The sequence below is a fragment of the Corvus moneduloides genome, chromosome 1, assembly GCF_009650955.1.
Source record: "Corvus moneduloides isolate bCorMon1 chromosome 1, bCorMon1.pri, whole genome shotgun sequence".
NCBI lineage: Eukaryota > Metazoa > Chordata > Aves > Passeriformes > Corvidae > Corvus > Corvus moneduloides.
This window is the reverse complement of record NC_045476.1, coordinates 37,657,931-37,676,995: the sequence shown is the minus strand read 5'-3', so window position 1 is coordinate 37,676,995 and position 19,065 is coordinate 37,657,931. Positions and strand designations below refer to the sequence as shown.

General features: G+C 40.5%; 1 protein-coding gene across 7 annotated transcripts in view; it reads left to right on the top strand.

Annotated features, from left to right (window-relative positions):
• MYRIP (myosin VIIA and Rab interacting protein) overlaps window positions 1–19,065 on the top strand; it is a 213,203-nt gene that overhangs the window by 167,749 nt on the left and 26,389 nt on the right. For 4 of the 7 annotated variants that reach the window (XM_032106123.1, XM_032106158.1, XM_032106114.1 and 1 more), the window contains exons 9-11: window positions 8,232–8,409; window positions 9,302–9,391; window positions 12,666–13,315. In XM_032106123.1, coding sequence (XP_031962014.1) covers window positions 8,232–8,409; window positions 9,302–9,391; window positions 12,666–13,315 — 918 coding nt within the window. The remainder of the gene's footprint in view (window positions 1–8,231; window positions 8,410–9,301; window positions 9,392–12,665; window positions 13,316–19,065) is intronic. The other 3 variants (XM_032106168.1, XM_032106149.1, XM_032106142.1) reach the window with 1 other exon arrangement.

Genomic DNA, 19,065 nt, shown 5'->3' with positions numbered 1-19,065 from the left:
GTATTGCTGGGACCTGCTTCCAATGAGGCAGGTGTGCATTCACCCAGAAGCCCATCAGCTGGATCCCGATGGGTCATTTGCTGTATTGTTTCCTTTGAAAGAAGTCAACTGCAGCACCATCTTCTTTGCACAAAATGGGATAGAACAGTACATTTCGAGATGGAAAAGCACTTGGTGCTCTAAAAATAATGTCTCTTTTTCATTAATATTCATTATTGGAAGATCCAAATTTCCGTAAGTGCTTTCCAGGTTAAAGATAATACTGGCATCTGCTGACTCCGCAGGTGACACTGTAACATTGTAATCTGGTCGATTTTCCTCCTTCCACTGCTGCAGGATAGGATACAACTAGTCTGTGATTCTGACTCAGCAAATAGTGCCAGTTTTTAAGGCTCAGGTCACTAAGTAATCAGTAAAAGGCTAAACATGACAGCATTGTCCTTTTAAAGCTGTTTGTGTAGCTTGAGTTTGTACTTCTTCTTGAGATGTATCTCTAGCATAAAATTACTGATTTTTGGTTTCATATACTATCCATGCACTTGACAAACTTCCAAGAAGACGGTTTTCGATGCTAGGTACATGATCAAGCCCATGCAGGCCTACATTCAGCTGCATTGCACTTAGTGTCAGCAAACCAAGATAGGTTTTAAGGCATGAAAGAGAGTAGGAGAAAGGACAAAGAAGGGTGGTCATTGTATAATGTCGTTTTCCAAATAATTAAGGTTGTTCTTGCAGGTTTATTTTGTTTTAAAGATTCTATCTTAATACATTCCTGGGTATCACAGAATTTTCAGATCTCACTTAAAACCTGTGATGCTCAGAGCTGGGCTGCCTGACAAACCTTACTTTATTTTTAGATTAAATCAGGGTGTGTATTGCCAGAGGAAGAAGTAAATAAACACAGAACACTTAAGGCTTCCTCTGGTGTTTGAGTAGGAGATACAGTGATTCTGTCTGATTGGGTGAGTGCTGTGCGGAGCACAGCTTTGTAGATGAGGGTCAGAACAGGACATGAAAGGTTGCACAGGGAACTGACACACCTAGAGATGGATAAAAAAAGAATAGTTGTGTTTAGTGAAGAATATTGACTTGAAAAAAATGGTGTGTTTATGTGTAAGGCTGCAATTAGACCTGAGACGCAAGTGCCAACTCACCTCCTCCCCCTACCCTCTTAAACACAAGCACGCTTCCAGAGAGGTGTGCTAGTAGCAGAGTAAAATCCTGCTGTCCTACACCAGAACCAGGGATTTGGCTTTTGCTGTTGCTCAGCTTTCTCTTCTGTAAGTAAAGTGGCAATACTGACATCACAGATACTAACTGAGCTCTCGGTGTCTTCAAACTGGGAAGCGTCTTCCCTCTTTGTTCTTAGTTTCATTTGTTCGGGTTTTTTCAGATGTCATACAATACTCAAAGTGTGGGAGGAGGGAAGAAGAATGGGCTGTGGGTGAACATGTGAGGAGCAGTAATGGCTAAATGCACAAGGATCCCTTGTAAAGGCACTGCCTGGATTTCATTTGCCTTGGTATATCTAGTCTCTATTCCACAAACTTCAACAGACTTGTTCACGTAAATCCATTACATCGATCAAACTATGATATTTTATGCTCCTAGCACTTTCCTGAATTGTTAACCCCGTAAGTACAATAAAAGGATGTTTACACTCATATTCTAGAATCAGTATGAAATATCCATTATTGCTAGTTTACAAATTCCTTGCAAACAAAGCAGTGGCACTTTCACATGTGGGGCCAGCTTTTTTTTCCTTTTTTTTACACTATAGGTGATGCTGTAGAGCTACTGGCATGCCTACCAGCAATGGGTTTGTTGAGGAATATGCTCTTGTGTCTCTACCTTTACAACCCTTCTCTCCATCTGCATAATCAAGGTCAGATAATCCGAATTGAACCAAAATAAATGTGCACCCAAATGTGGCTCCACATATTACTACACAGCTGTGCAATTCATCCTGCTGACAGTCCCATTCCTGATTAGCTAATCATTATTTCTGTAGTCTTTTTAAAGGAACAGTGCTTCTAAGGGAATCAGATGTCTAAGAGGCCATAAGAAGGATGGAAACAATCCAGTGCAGCCAGGATGTGTCTGTCACTAGTGAACAAAAAGCTAGCTTGGGCAGACCCTAGGAAGACTATTCTAAGTATATTCTACGGGTTTTGCAAGAGAGGGACCAGTCATATTTGCTTTATCCTAGCCTGCTGTTCAAGGGTTTGCCCTGATGGCTGGGGTATCCACAAGGGGTGGTTAGGAGGGAATTTTCTTTCAACTGAGTGTGAAAATCTTTTATTCATCTGCCTGTTCTTGCCCTTTCTCAGAAGGTTGTTAACAGATCCTTTGCCACATACAAGATTAACTAAGGAACAGATGCTTGAAACCCTTGGTATTTCACTCCCACTGCTAGTTGTCTGGAGTGCATACATTTAAGCAGAGTGAAAATCACTTCCAGGATAAATAGGCTGTGGCAGAGTGGCTCCATTTGCAAGCTCATACTGTCTCCTTCCTGGTGTGGGAGTTTTCTTACCAAAGGATGCCTGAGCTGTTGATGCCTAGGGACTGCTACTGTATTTGCTACCAGACCTGCTGGTTCTGTGAATTGATTATATTCACAGAGCACAGCTGAGAGGGGGATTTGCTGCACCACTGGCAGGCATAGCTGCAGAATTTGCAAGGGAGGAGAGGGGATCGATAAGGTTGCATTTGAGTCATCTGAGTTTATGTGTCAGTTCTAGGTCGCTTCCCTGAATAAACAAGGTGGTCCTCAAAGCCCAGCTTAACAGCTGCCACTCAGGTCAGAGCTTGCACAGCACAGGATTCTGCTGCTCAAATCCAGAGGTACCTGCCCTCAGCACTGGTGTTGAGGTCCTTGTGCCTGCAAAGGCTCCTACAGTGGTGACCCTGCAGCTGCCTTGTGGCACCCGGGGTTCTCAGTCCCTCCTGAACCTGGGAGAGTCCTTGATCTATTTCAAACAACTGAATCACTGTTGAAATCACTGTTTTATGACTTACACCAAACTGAAGCATAATGTAAGGGTGGGAACAGGGTGAAATAGGAGGGAAGTGAGGGGAAAAAACATGCATGATCCACTTGTGAAGTCCTATCAGATGCTTTTGGGACCTATTTTGAATTTACATTTTGGCTTTTCTTTAGGAGAAGGAGGAACTACCCATACTTTTTCATCTGTTGAGGAATAATGTAGTGCAAAATCTTAATGTTGTCTCTCTAAACAATATGCATACATATAAGGAAGTTGTTGAAGGTAAAGAATCTATGGATTATCAACATTAGATTCAATATTCATTATTGTGGTTTATAAAGTTGTTCTTTCTTTTGGTTACTTTTTTTTATTTATTCAGTGTTCAGAAGAGTGAACTTGAAAATTTTTATTGATAGCAGATGGAATATTTATATTTGTTAAGTAATGGAAGATGGGATTACTTTTTATTCACGCCTTCCTTCTTTAATCTTCAGAAACCACTTTGTCTTCTTTTTTATTTCTTTATTTAAGGCCATCAATGAATTAGATTATTCCTTTTAGTTCCAGGTCAGTAAAAAATGAAGGCTGAGTTCTCTCCATCCAGACATTATAAACTATGCAACAGAAATCCCTGAAGAGGGATTTTTAAAAAAAGGACAATAATGTGCCTGGAATTGTAGCAAACATTTCACGGGACGTGCCACTAGGCAGGATTTGGTGGGGAACTCATCTAACTCAGGTGTTTGGAAATGCCTGTCAGTACCCCAACTATATTTTGTGAGCCGTGCTGCATTGCCCAGCGCTCCAGCAGGCAGCACCTGCCTCTGTGGGGTGTGTGCAGAGCCCAGCAAATGATCCGCGGGGCCGCAGTGCCATCTGGTGATGCACCAATTCACTGCAGAAACCAGCAGTGTCCGACTGAAAACTTACAGGGCAGCCTTGTCTTTCACAACACATAAATACACCTAAAATAGCACTTGGCAAATGGGTTGTGGGTTTTTCCGCTGAGGAAACAGAACTTCTGGTTAGGAAATATGCCAGGTATCTTTAGCTCCTTTCTTAACATCTCAGGTCTTTATAAACCAAAACCAAAGTTCCTACATGCCTGCCTTTTGAAAATTGTATCTAGGCTCCTGTATTTTTTTGGATACTTTTGGTTCTTCTGCCCCGAGATCTTGCTGCAGTCCAAGCATATAGACAATCGATAAAGCTTGAGGGATGTGGTTCCTTCATTTGGTCAGTAAAAATCCCTTGTTCCAAAGCAAACCAATCCAAGAGCCTGTTAGGGCAGCTGGCCTTACCTCCAGTACTCCATGCATCCATTCACAGGGAAACTACGTGGAGCCAGGCAGGCTTCTCAATCCTGTTCCCTTATTTTCAGTGTTTTGCTTCCCATACAAATATCCCCAGGAGAAAGATGTCCACTGTGGATCTACAGATGGGCTGTTATCTCTGTGAAGAAAGGAGGCACCGATGCAGCACAGTAATGTGTGCTTCTGCTGCCTGCACAGGTCAGTGCAGCAGTGAAATCAGCCCACAGGGAAGTAGGATGTAGCCCATGCTGCAGCTGTAGGGCTCTGGAGTTATCGGTGCTGGCTGAGTTTAAGTGGATGCATGTGCCAGCCAAGATTAGGGCTCTTGCTGTGTAACCTCACACCAAATAACTAACTTTTTAGTTTGTTCTTTATTTGCAAAAACAACAAAAGGAGGTCCTGGGGTCGTTTGCATTTCAGGTAGAGTCATGAGTCAGGCTGCTAATTGATTGGAGATAAAATTGTAGACAAACATTTGCTTTTGTGCTCTGAAAAATACAGTCAACTTAGACTGGTTTGTTCTCACACCAGGATATGTCTCTGTCCTGTTCCTACACCAAACTTGGCTATTGACACTCCTTTTTTATGTCATTATCATTGCTACCAGTGATTTGAACTGCTCAGGAATGAATGTTTATGGTTTCTTTCCACCCCTGCTTGTCTGAGGAAAACACAATTCTACTGCCAGCCCTATCTAAAACTAACTTTCAAAACAAGAAATAACCTAATCCTCTACTTTTATTTATTCTTCTGAATTGGAGCTTATGACAACATTGGCACTTCTTGATCATTTTAGTCTCTCCAGGTACAAGAACTACAGAGAATTGCAAATATAGTAGTGAAGGGTGCAAGTTCAACAGCATCTTCCTTTTTCAGGGTCTAAATGCAGGGGTGCAGCCAAGCTATTTTATTATGCCATTACTTTTCTCTCCTTGAGTCTTCTGTGACATTGAACCATCCTCAGTGAGAAAAGGTGGCACTTCTAGTAGAGCAGAGCAGTCCAAGACAGATTTTGTCCAAAATTCACATAAAGTGTAGAAAAATAATGAGGATGGCCTCAAGCCAAGCTTTGGAGGCACCAAAAGCTTTGCCCGTTGCTGTATTTCAACTGGATTTCCTGGGAGTAGTTCCTGCCTAATACCAATTTCCTGCTCCACAGAGACCTTGCAGAAACTGTGGAGAGCAGTTGCCCTCTGATCTGACCCAAAAGTTTTAGCACACAATTTCAAAAAATCAGCTTTTTGCTAGGTAAGCTTGTTTGGTTGAGCTTATTTCAGATCTTAAGCCACTACACCACATGGGACTGTGTCCACTTTCTTTTCTGTGCTTCCTTGGTTTTCACCTCTTTTTATCCTTCAGGCTGTTCATCTTCTCCTTTTTAAATCCTTCAAGCTGTTGTGTCTCTCCTAGTCCTTCTGAAAGCTTTATCTGCCCTATAGTACTGATGCACCTGAGCTGGCTTTAAATTGCTCGGGCACTGCTGGCTGCAGCTTTGCTGCCAAAGCATCAGCCTGGGGCAAGAGTGCCCAGCTCCTTCAAGAGGTTTCACAGCCCATGCCAAGTTCTGTGTTGTCAGGGTTAAGCTGCTGGCAGGTCTTAGGTGAGTTGAGAGCAAAGAGCAGACGCTGCCATCACTTCGATGGCATCACTTTACTGTGATGTTGGTGAAATGGTGAGTAGGCACATGAGAGGCTGCCATTTAAACAAAACAGGAAAGCTGTCAAACACACAGATTTTACATAACAAGAAAAGCATGTTACTCTCATTGTCAGAGTCCAGGTTATCATTTTACAGACTATTTAAGCTCTTCCTGATATTCTTCGTCTTAAAGATCCAGTTCTTTGAGTAATAAGGGAAAATAGATACTACTGGTTGAACTGTAGGGTATTCCTTCTTTTGGGTCTTCTGAGTCTCTTACCTCTCTTGTTTGCTATATGTACATGGAAAAAGAATGTGCCCTGAGAGAATATTCATGGTACTGTGAAGACAGTGACAGCCACAACAGCTTGCTGCTTCCAGTATATAACAGCTTTACCACAAAGATTTCAAAAGATGTGTCAGACACCGGACCTAATTTATTGAAAACATGGCAAGTTTTGTAGTTCTAGCTTTACAATGAAGTGGAGTGAACCACAACAGGGTTAAATCTTGTCACAGTTCAGGTGGCAAATTTGTGGCAGAGCTCTTTATATTGTCCACATATCCTGCCAGGATGAAATCAAAGTTCATGAGCAAATTTCCTGTAGTGAAACAATTTATGTACCTGTGTGCATTGCATTAAATTATTTTATTTTATTACTTTTTCAGGGTTAAGAAGGATTCAGATGATCTTGATCAATGAAAGATCTAGTTCAAGGTTTGGAACAGACTAAATATACACTTGAATATCGCTGGCTTGTAAAAGTGATGCACCTGAAAGATTCGCTGTAGTAAAATTGCTTTGAGCGTGTTGTGAATAGTTTATATCACTAAATTTAAAAGGAAACACTCCAATGCATCATATTAGGACCTGTGTCTTTGTCTGGACAAGATTAACAAAGTTGTGCAGTCATTGTAGTTATAGAAAATATTTGATTCTAGGGCAATAATTCTGGCTTTTCTTCATGAATTCAGAAGCCAAGCTAAACCCTTATGCTTAATTGTGTTTCCTTTTACTGCTGAGCCAAGGATACAGAAAGATTTGCAGTTAATTAAATCTTCTGGCATAGTACATGGGTCCCACAGTGGAGCATTTCAGATGAGAGGAGGTGCAGCCAGAAAGTGGTGTAAGTGTGGCTTTCAAGCCAGCAGGGCTCCCAGCAATGCTTGTGCTGTCCTGGGATTTGAAGGACCTTGAAAATGACTGAAAGTCAAGTTCTCCTTTACCTCACCTGCACCAGTGCAAAGCAGACCTCTGATACAGGCAAAGACTGGCCCTTTTGAGAGTAACAGATTTAGTTAATTATTTGTCATTTGAACATCAGTAAAAATGTACAAGGATTTGAGAGTGCCAACTTGGCCTGTGCAAAGCAGCTGAGCCACTTGAAAACCTGTCATATGCAGTCTTCTACTGACTCTGCAGGAAAGGCAACTCAACTCAAGCTCTGTAGCTTTGTTTCTAGAACTACGTATGTGATTTGATATGCAGGAGTGAGTTCTCCTGAAATCAGCTGGACACTGTCAGCTTTCACAGCTTTTTAAAAAAGGCGAAATTTAAATGTGTCTTCTGCAACTGACTGACTTCTCTGTGCCTAGGTCAAAACTAAAATGTCTGATCTATTTATGTGGAACCAAAGGAAAGTTCCTTCTCCTCAGTAGAAGTCAGGGCTGATTAACAATCACAACATTATTTTACCTTATTGTACCTTGAAATGTGACCCTCCTAGAACTAAATAGATGTGCAATTGTAGGCTATGTTGAGTTCATTAGTAAGACTGCATAAAACTGCTCAGCATATTGGGTGTTATGTCTGTATGTCCTAGCAAACAGAATTCTGCATTAAAACCAGTTGAGTTGTATATCTATTTCTGGGGAACAGGCTGTTTGTTTGCTTTTTTTTTAATTTTTAACTTCTGCAAATTGTTACACCAGATGGCCTGTTGAGCCAACAATAGATCATCATGTCTCACCACAATGGGATCCCTTTCTGGCTAACTTGAGTCAAAGCACTTAGTTCTCACCAAGCACATTCCCAACAACTTCACCTTAATTATTTCTCTCCATCTGGTCCATGGTAGTATAAACAATTTCCTGCTACTTTGCATAGCATCAGAAATGCACATAAATAAGCAATCTAATGCTGGAACAATTCTTTTGAATACATTAAATCCTATTTGTGATGGTAGCAGATCCCACACTCCATGAGTTACTGAATACTAATTATGGTAAAGGGTTGGATAATTAACTACTTTTATTTTTAAATTAAACTCTTTGATTTTTAATCCCACAGAGGTCTCAGTCTGCATTCTCCCTGGCTAGCGAAGATACGGCCAGTAAAGGACAAGACCTTGCGTCGTCTGTGACCGAGGCTCTTCGGAGGCAGCAAAAGGGACAGTCCAGGAAGCAGAAGGAACGCAAGCTCTCTGCATTACCCAGCTGGAAGAGTGTAGACAGGCTAAATGAAACAAGTAAATATTTCTAGTACGAATAAGATTCTTTTTTTGGTTCTCACTCACATGGAATAAATACAACTTAAAGCAAGGACCTTCTCGAGGGCGTTTTTGCTGACCTCTGTGCTTTCAGAGGTCACATATAAAATGTATATTTGATGTTGCTGTGTCACAATTTCATTGGGCTATGTCATTGCTTATTTTAACTTTCTTTAAAAAAAATTATTCAAAATTTGGTTCTCTGTGAAGTTGATTTTGGATTGTTACAAAATTTAGGCAACTACTTCAGATACATTTCAGAGCTTCAAAGATGCAAAAGCCCAAGGGCCCTTCTTTGTCATTGGTAATCTGTCCTCCAGTTGAAGGGGTTTGCAGCTGCTCATTGTATCCCTTCTGTGGCACAGGGTGACTTTTCATGAGGTTACATAGTGAGCCAACCATTGAAATAATTCACATTTAGAATTCCTTCTTGCAACTTTATTTTCAACCCTGATGAATTCGCGGTGCAGTGTTCTGTGCAGCCCTACTCACTGGTGCTTCCAGACTAGTTTGAGGAAGTTGTATGCGTAGGAACTTCACAGAGCAGCAGCTTCCCTCAATCTGACCTCTGTCATCATGCATTATGTATGGATGTAAATATGGATGATGGATGGTGAGCAGCTTTCCAAGTCAGCTCCATTCCTGAATCAGCACCCTGAGATAGGATGCAATTCCCTGGTTACTTCTAGATGACATAGAGACAGGTTGTCATTGAAGATACCAATGTATATAAGTATCTGAAGGGAGGGTGTCAGAGGATGGAGCCAGGCTCTGCTCAGTGGTGCCAAGCAATAGAACAAAAGACAACAGGCAGAAACTGATGCACAGGAAGTTCCACCTGGATATGAGACAGAACTTCTTCATTATGCAGGTGACCAAGCACTGGAACAGGTTGCCCAGAGATGCTGTGAAGTCCCATTCACTGAAGATACTCAAGAACCTGGATGCAATCCATGTGCAGGTTGGTTGGACCAGCTGACCTACTGTGGTCCCTTCCAACCTAACTCTTTCTGTGCTTTTGCAATTGTGGCTCCTGCTCTTGGGGTGGTCCTGTTTCCATTGCCTCTGTTATTCTGGCTGAAGCATTTGTGAGGCCACAAGAGTGTAGCACCAGGCAACTCCCCCACCAAAGAGTTGGTTAGTTTTTACCCCTACAGCTGCACAAGGGGAAGAGCTGAACTCGTTGCAGCAGCATTCCCTGGCTCCAAGTGTTGTCATCCCATGACAGAATCTGCTTGTTCTTGCTTCTTCTCTTGTAGCAGCTGTAGAACCCCTCTGACCCCTGTAGCACATTGGTTCATGAAGCTGTACAAGCAGAAAACTTCTCTTTTGTGGGGTGAGTTCACTGGTGCTGTAACTCCCACAGCTGCCTCTCTACACACTGGCAAGCAGAAGCAGTCAAATGTGTGTTTGGGTTTGGTGGGGACCTGGGATCGGGGCTGCCCATCTGTTCAATTTGTTTATCTGTACTGCCAGTTGATAACTGGGGAGACTGAAATGTAGACAATTTCAATACTTCTCCTCCCCCCTGAAAGAAATTCTTCTTAAAGTAGTACTAAAATCTGATGTAACCAAGTATGCATTACTCTGTGAATTTTTTAATCAACCCACTGTCAGAAGTGGTTTTCTCCTGGGCATCTTAGTGGAAGGTGTATTTTCAGTAAAGCAGTTAATTTGGTGCTTAAATTTAAGAACCCACTTGAATCCCGTTGCATTCAACTGTTGAGCAATTTAGTATTTAACAATGCTTAACCATAGCAGAACAACAAATTGACCCAGTTTCTTTTCAGGTGCTCTACTCAGAGATTTTTTCCGCTTCTTTCATCTAAAAACCACATTTGTGCTGAAATTGTGGTGCCTATTGAACTAATAGTAAATAGCTGATTGTGCTAATATCTGCAAACATGGTCTCACCTATGCAGTAATAAACAGCTTTGTATTATGATACAGAAAACGAGAAATCTCAACCAAGAGTTTGGTGTAGTTCACAATTAGTTTTGGTTACAGTTCATATTGGTTTAAATGGTGACTCAAGAGCCAAATTATGATACTGGCTTTTTTCCCCCCTTTATCAATAGTCTTAAAATGACACTTCTTAAATCTTTTTTTCCTTTTCACATGGATGAATTATAGCTTATGCCCAAACAATTGTGTGCAGAATCCAAAGTAAGTGACTTTGTTTTGAAAAATCAGGAAGGGAGCCCTTGACATTGTAGAAGCTGGGATAAAACTGAGTCGGCTTTCTGCATATAGAGTTCTCAATGGCTTTCTACCCTGTTTGGCCCTCTAAGATGTAATCAACTTCTATCCTGTCCTTTTTTCAGTTAACTGAGGTTGGTTGACTGATTCTCATGTGGTTAAATGTGGTGTTGTTAAATAGAATAAGGGGGGTTATGGTTTGGGGTTGAAAAGAAGTTTGTGGCTCCCCATTACATTTGTGTAATGTGGTGCAGTTGAATTCAGTTCCTGTTGGAGATTTATATCCTGCAGAGCTGTTGGCTTTGTTTGAAGGAACAATGTTTTAAGGGAAGTTCTTTCTCTCAAGAGAACCTTATACTTAGATTAGTGAGTATAGATGGGAAAAGTGAACAAGCGGAAGTTTCTTATGCTTGATAGCTTGTTTGGGTTTTTTTCTCCAAAATCAGAGGTTACAATAAAGAATTATTAGTCCTCCTTACACACCTGACTTCAGTTACAGCCTTGGTTGGTCACTGCTACAAGAGAACTAGTATTATTTCGATTTCCTTTTAAGCAGGACTAAGAATTGTATTTTCTCAAGTTCTCTGAATTGACTTAAAACTTAGTAAGTGAAAACAAGCCAGAAGGATTCAAATGAGTAAGAAATGCAAAAGCTGTCATAAAACTCTCATAGCCCCTAAGTTCAATTACCATGTAATTTTTGTTTTGTTTTTTGTAGGGGTGTCAAAATGCCTAATTATATTCTACAACAGACCCAGATATTACTGTGTCCACTTGAAAATAGTGATGTTCTGCTTACCTTTTGAGAAAACTAATGGTTTATATTAAGTATTTCTATAGGTTTCTGAAAATAACAAATTTGAACCCATGGAAGGACTCCATAAGTCTGTAAAGTTCATTCAGTAGGCTGGATTACCATGTAAATCCATGGCATTATATATTTGTTCAAGTGCTGAAGAAGGCAAAGTCGTCACACATCCATATTTCCCATGAGGGAAATTTTCAGTTTTGATTGGAAATTAAATCTAAATTTAGAGGAAATGCAATTCTCAGAGTTATGAGAGTTATACAGCATTTTCTGACCATATTTATGACTTTTTTTGATTTTTGTGTTGGAGTTGTACAACTTACTCTGAAAATGTGGAAGGATACAAGAGAAGCAGTGCTTGTGTCAGACAGAAGCCTCATTTGGTATTTTGTCTGGGGTACAACAACAGCAGCAACAGCAGCCATAAGCAAGAGTCTAGGAGATATTAGGACAAAGCAAGTATTTTTCATACTGCCTTTGAGTAGGCTCTGAACCTCTAGAACTTTCAACTTAATGACTATCTCAGCTAGAAGTGTTTTTCTGTATTTAGTAAATTTTAGTGGATTTCTCCTCCATGTTCACAGCCATCTCTGTTTTATCACACATAATTTCAAGCATCCAGGAGAACCTTAGGCAAAACGCCCTTAGGTTTCGTATGCATTGCATCCCACTTCTTTCTTTTGTTTGTTTAGAACCTTGTTTTCTCTGGCTTCACTTCATGCTCTCTAGTAGTTAGGTTGGAGGAGATTCCCCCATCTCTTTTAGCATGTATTCTCTCAGTCTTCTCTCCTCCAGATGGCAGAGCTCTGGCTTACTTAATCATTCCTTGAATGGACACCATTTCAGAACCTGGTACAACCTTTGTTGCTCTTCTCGGATTCCTTTTCTGTCTTTCCTCTTCAACATGAGGGACCAGAATTGCACACAGAATCAGAGGCATTTGCAAAACTCAGGATTTCTACATGTCTATATGCTGATGTTCCATCAGGCTTTCCTAATAATTCTTTTAGAAAAAAGCTTTGGTCCAAGTACCCCCCCATTTTAGTCGTCACCATGACTTAAAGTGGTGGCTTCTGAGTAGTAGGGCAGCTTGCCTCTCAACATAGGAGAGTTCATGTGGCAGCAGCACTTCCGTTTGTCTGTTAGTTTTGTTGAAACCTTCAATCTGTGGCAAGTAAAAGCAGCCTTTCACAGTGTGATCACAGTTGTCCTTGTTTTCTTTTCATAGGTCCACCTTCTGTTTTCCAAAGCACCGATGGAAATTGGATGGCTTTGCAGAATGTCACTCTGCCTCGCCCTCGAATGCTTGCCAAACCAAAGAGCCAGGTGTTCAAAGCTTTGGAGAATGAGTCCAGCATTGTGTCTGCCTATGACGAGATGGGCTCGGACAGCGAGGATGACTATGACTGGAATGTGGCCTTGAATAAGCTGCGGCAGAGACCTCGACAATTGCCAGACGACTTCTATTACTCCAATTCCCAGTATGGCAGTGAGTGGGCTTATGGCAACAGTCAGTACCAGGCAGTGACCTCCCCCTCCTCTGGGTTGTACACCAACACTGAAACAGTGTTCTCCGATTCGGAAACATCTTCAGTAAACTCTTCCCAGGAAGCTAAAGGACCTAGCAAGCTTCTCTGGTTGCAAAGCAGAACTCAAAGTGATGTGCCCAGAATGGAAAAGAAGCACTTCCATGGAGAACTAGATGTAAATTTCAATCCACAGGCAACTAGCTTGGAGTATTCAGACAGCAGTGAGACTGAAGAAGTCCATTATGATATAGAAAAGAGATCAAGAAGGTGGAAGAAAAACAAAGCCATCTCTGAAGACTTATGTGAAGAAAAGAATCAGGCAAAAGCCAACAAGATGAATTTAAGTCAGGTAATTGTGTTTGAGCTTACCAAATGCATTCTCAAAAAGAGCTGGGCAAAACTAATTAAGCTATGCTGGCAATATCATGTGAAGCATGAGTGGGAGGTGGAGTGTTCTTGCAAGCTTTATCTTCCTCATGCCTCCTAAATGAGAAGAAGAAAAAGTAGGGTGTTAGATAGGCTTTACTTTCTTCTCAAATAGGCCACTTTCATCTGATCAAAGACAGTGTTAATGTTGTAAAATACAGTGCTCTTAAAAAAAAAACCCTCAGGATTAACAGCTAAAAAATGTTAATTAATCACTTGTTTTGTTGTGCTAGGGTTTTTTTAACTTCTGTTTTCTTGGTATAAGAAATAACTCATATGCCTGGGAATCTGCTCTGAAGTGTCTGCAAGTGTTCTGATAAGGGATAAAGCTAATGAGCAGCAGAAATTCTAAAAAGGCTTTTTGTGAGATCCAGCCCAAGTGATGTCTGTTTTTAACTGGTCACCTTATGATGAGTTCTGATGTCTTAGGGTGAGCGTTTGCAAACTACTTCCATTTAAAAAATTTGTCAGTTGATTAAGAAAACAAAACTCAAACACACAAGCAAAAAACCCAGACTGTAATATCTCAAACTTGGAAAAACTGCTCATACAACTTGAAGACAGCAAACATTTCTTCTAAACTACAGGTGTTGGCTAACCAGAAAGCCAAGAAGTCTCCTCTGTTGGAGTTTTTCCAGACCTGGGACTGATATTAAGGGATCCATTTGTCCCCCAGAATTTATTTAGCAGTACAAGCACACTAGATCAGGAGAATATTGATCCCTTATTCAGTTCCATTTCCCACATCCTACCCATCTTAAATCCTGAAGCTGCATCATTGCTGCAGCAGCGTAGTGGGAAGCCTGAAGCAAGGAGCTGAGGGTTGTCTTCTCTGCCTCTGACTACGAGCAGCCTGATTCAGTCTCAAAGCTATCTGACCAAATTTAGGATACCTGGAACAGTTTTTCTTTGCTTATGCTACTAGCCTGTATTTCCTATAGAAGAACATCAGTACAGCTGATTGCAAGTCAATATTAGGATTCTAGGATTTCAGCAGGGCTTTAATGCTGGGTGTCATTAATTCTGTACCCATTCCATCTGCTTTTAGGACAGAGTGTGGGTGTTTGGGGTGTTCTGTACTGATTCATTTATACTCGTGTCCTCATATATTTATAATCAACAGTTGTTGAAGGGGAGTATGATGTATTATAACTTGATCTGACAACACATCAGCGGCCATTATTGACTTCTTAGACATCAGGCAGAACTACAAGGCTTTACAGGGACTGCACAAAGACCATATCTTGTACACAGACTTCTGCATTTCGCTTTCTGGCTTTGTGTATTTGTGCCTGATCTCTGTGTGTCTCTATTCATATTGTGGCTTCCTAGTCACAACAGACAATATGCAGAGCATGGAAGATCAGAGCTCACAGAGAAGGTCCTGGAGACATAGAATCACAGAATCATTTATATTGGAAAGACTTTTAAGATCATCAAGTCCAGCTGTTAACACTGCAGGGTCCACCCCTGAACATTGGCCCTAAGTGCCACAGCTACACATCTTTTAAATACCTCCAGGGATGGTGAATCAACCACTTCCCTGGGCAGCCTGTTGCAGTGCTGGATAATCCTTTCTGTGAAGAAATTTTTCATAATATCCAACCTAAACCTCCACCACGTTCATCCAGGTGAGGTCAGAAAGGCAGGGTGCTTCCCAAGCATACTTGATGGCATCCTTTAGCAACTTAGTGTGTGCTTCAAAGTGCAAGCTGGTGTGGAAAATTATTCTTCTTTCCAAGTCCTTTGTGAGTTGCTTTGTCTCTTGTGACCTCTCTGTTGTGCTCAAAGTGCAAGATTTGGGATTCTAACCCACTCTCCCCTTCATTTTACCCTTTAGGCTGTTCCTGCTCCCCTGCTCCCTAGCTTCAGTGGGGCAAGCAGAGGCTCACTGCCTCCAGATCATGCCAGTGTTTTCAAAGCAATGAAATGCTCACTGTGAAGTTTATGTATGGGTGGGTTTCCATGTGTTTAGTTTGTGTTTGGGGACACACACACATACACAGAGGTGGCTGATTTGACCGCTGGTGTTCACATTTGTAGAACTTTGACTCCAGCCTCTGGCAAACAAGCACTGTTGGGACCAGGAATGGACTGACTACCACAATTTATAGCAAGGATGTTGCATGGTTGAACAATTCTAGGAAGCAAGTAAAATTATCATGTGTGTAAGGAATCTGCTTTAATGGATGAAAATGAATTAGCCAGGCATCATTTAAATTGCTTAGAAAAATGTGATTAAAGGGATGTCAGAGTTTCATATGTTCCCCAGAGTAATGTATTGATCTTGGTAAAATGGTTGAGGCTGCAGCATGGAGAGCCCTACGTATAAACAGTTTTACAAAATGATAGTGTAGGTGTGTGAAGAGCTGCAGACAGCACAGACTTAAGCAAGATTGACTGCGGGGTCTTAAACCAGGCATAGCTTTTCACATGATGAGATTATGCAGAATTTGCAGAGACCATAAAAACTCTTCTAAACTCTTGTTGAACCAAGATATTAGACACTGAATAACTGATTATATGTCAATTGCAGTGAAGAAACACACTTTTTCAGTACTTTACTGCATTGCAATATAATCTTATTTTATGGCATTGTAATAATAAGATGATAATTTGTTAACCGTTGTGTTTTCATCAGCATTGTAGAGCAGGATTTCAGTTTATCAGTCTAAAAGTTGGGGTTTCATTTTTAGTTTTCAAATAGTGAAGATTGCTTTTTTGTTTTCTACTCTCCAAGTTTCTCAGTGAGATGAAAACAAGCCCTTTTCCCTTTCTGCTCTGAGTCTAGAGAGTTGTAAGCAGTTATGTTCTGGAAAAACTGCAGTCAGTTCATAACTCACAACTGAATTTCAGTTAAAAATCACGTATTTTTTAAATCAAGATCCAGTTCCTAGATTAGGATAATGCTGTGGCATGTTTTTTAAAACCATATTTTAGACACAAGAGTGGAATTCTGACTTTGTGACTGAGAGATAATTTTTTGTATGAAGTCTTCAGTGACTTAGAAGGGGAAACCTGAGAGTAGGTACCAAGATGTACTGTATCTGGGGAATTTTTTGCTTAATAATAAGTAAAAGAACAAGCTCCTTTACTGAGCTGCTTGTAGAGATGCCACAAACACAGCCATGAAGCAAGATATGAAAACTGTCCTGATAAAACCAAGGTCTTGCCATAAATAATTTCGGATTGCTTGTGTACCACAGAAGAGTTACATTTCTGTGGGGACTGAACTGGAAAGTGCAAACCTTGCTTTTAATGATGATTATTTTTCAAATTGTAACTTTTTACAAAAAATGGACACTCAAGCCACCAATCTTTATCTGATTTTATTATTAATAGTTATAATAATAGTTGATACTATTAGTAATAATAATATTGATATATTGGCTCTCATTATCTTTTTGAGAGAAAGATATGATTATTGCTTAATGTAGCTGAAATTCTTGTGTTTCTGATGCAAAGTGGAGGGGCTTAATTGCTTCAAGGGAAAGAAGTGTTCTCATTATGAGTTTGCTTCTTGGATCAGGAGACCCCACCTGTTAATTACAGCCCTCCTGCCCTGCGGCCAGGTAAGGGGTGAGCACTGTCAGGCTGCCTGTTGCCACAGGATGGCGCTTGGGATGTATTCTTTGAAAACAGCTCCCTGAAATCACTCTGGCTCATGATGAGAAACTGCCTGCAAACCTCACAATGTGTATATTCTCCTAAAAACTTCCAGTTTCTGGGTTTTGGTTTCTTATATGAAGGAAACTTTATCTCAGGAGTTTATAGTTTAACATGGATTTTGTTCTGGAGCCTTTTTTATTGTATTTTGGTTTCATCCACTGTGATTACCTTGGCTTATCAGTGATTTCTGTGCAAGGATTTGGACACTATGTATGCATAAAGGTGTATTTCTTTTCTCGTTGTCTCCTAAAAGACTTATGCTTGCATAGAAACACTTGATTTTCTTTTAGTGAAACTGGGTTCGTGGCTGTGTCAGTCTGCCAGGTCCTCACAGAAACTCAGTTTTCAGATAAAATGGTAGCCCTTTATTCTTGTTTGCAGATGTTAGCATTATGTGTTGCTGATAGATGCAAATGGGAATTTACACAATGATTTGTGTAATGACACAAAAAATGTCATTAAACTTACCAGAAAGAGTGAAAATGTGAACAGTAAAGAATAACAAAGTTTAATGCAGCATTTATTAAGTAAATATTAATAGTAGTACCTTTCAATTTATTTATTTTTTTGTTGTCATGGCTGCCCATGCATTTTTTAACTTGTCAGTCCATGAAAGAGGTATAATCTCCTCACAAATAGTTTGCTGCCACTATCTGAAAAGCCCAACACACAAGTCAAACAGCCTGCTGTTAACAGAAACCACGAAGTGCAGCAGTGTAAGGTACCATTATCTCTGCATGTGCACAGGAATTAGCAGCTCTTGCAAATGTAGATAATCCACCTGCTCATTTTAAGGAGGTTGGAAAGCTAAAAAGAGGGTAATAGGCGTACCTGAGCGCAGCTGTAATACAGTCAATATTCTCAAGATGGGTCCTCCCCCAAGAAACAATGTGCGTTCAAAACACAGATTTAGCTAACGCAGAGTGGGACCCTCGGATTACCAAGGCAGCTCATGACTTTCATTTGTGCTGGCAGATCTAGCAAAAAGATCTTTAAGTTGCTGCCATGTGTGATCCTATGAAGACTGGTATTTTTTCAGGATCGAGAGAAGTTGTCGTATTGCTGTTGTCAGTATGGATTCTTTAGATTAACTAGTGGTGCTTTCCATGGGTGTATATGTGCGTTGCTGCTCCAATAAAGCTGCTAAGCAGTTAAAGCTAAGCAGATCTATGTAAGAAGCCCCCAGAGGACTCATGCATGCCGTGCTGCACAGTGAAGTCTGTCAGTATGTTGGTACAGCAGCGAGGAGGTGGGAAAATCCACCACTCTGGACTTCCAGCCTCCCTCTCTGCTCCACTAGATTTTATATAAATACCTATAAGCTTACTTAAACAAGAATACCAAATTCTTGTCTTTACAAGCTTGATCTGCTCAAATGTCTGCATAGAATGGGATTTTCTTCTTTTCCTTGCAGACTTGACCTCAAGGTAAACCGTGCTCAATCTGCATCAACGCTGCTAGAGGAAGCCCACACCCTTAGTGCAGAACTGTAATCCTAAACCAGGTGTTTTGGTATATGAGAGGAGGTTTTTGGAGGTACCAATTAAATAAATGGAGGTAATTTAGGTAAAGAGGGATTCCAGTAATTGGCTTAGACTAGATACCTAGCTGTAAATAGCTCAGTTTTAATGAGATGTATCTTCACTAAACTGTATTCTCATAAAATACAAGAGCACAGTCTAACTGTGCTTTCTATTCTGTATATCACATAAATTATGCTTTTTTCTTTCCTGGGTACAAATTGATGGACTGATTGATTCAGCAACAGCTTTCAGATTTTTTATATAGTAGTTTAGTGATTTGTGAGTATTGGTCATTAGGAGATTGTTGCTTGAGGTGTAATACTGATACTTGTACTGAGCTGTTGAGTGATATGCAAGATATGTCTGAAAAAAAATCTCTTCTTACAATTTGAGGAAGCACCATTATGATTATAAAAATAATTATAACAACCATTATTATTATAAAAATAGAGTTTTTTAATTAAAAAGCTGAAATACACAG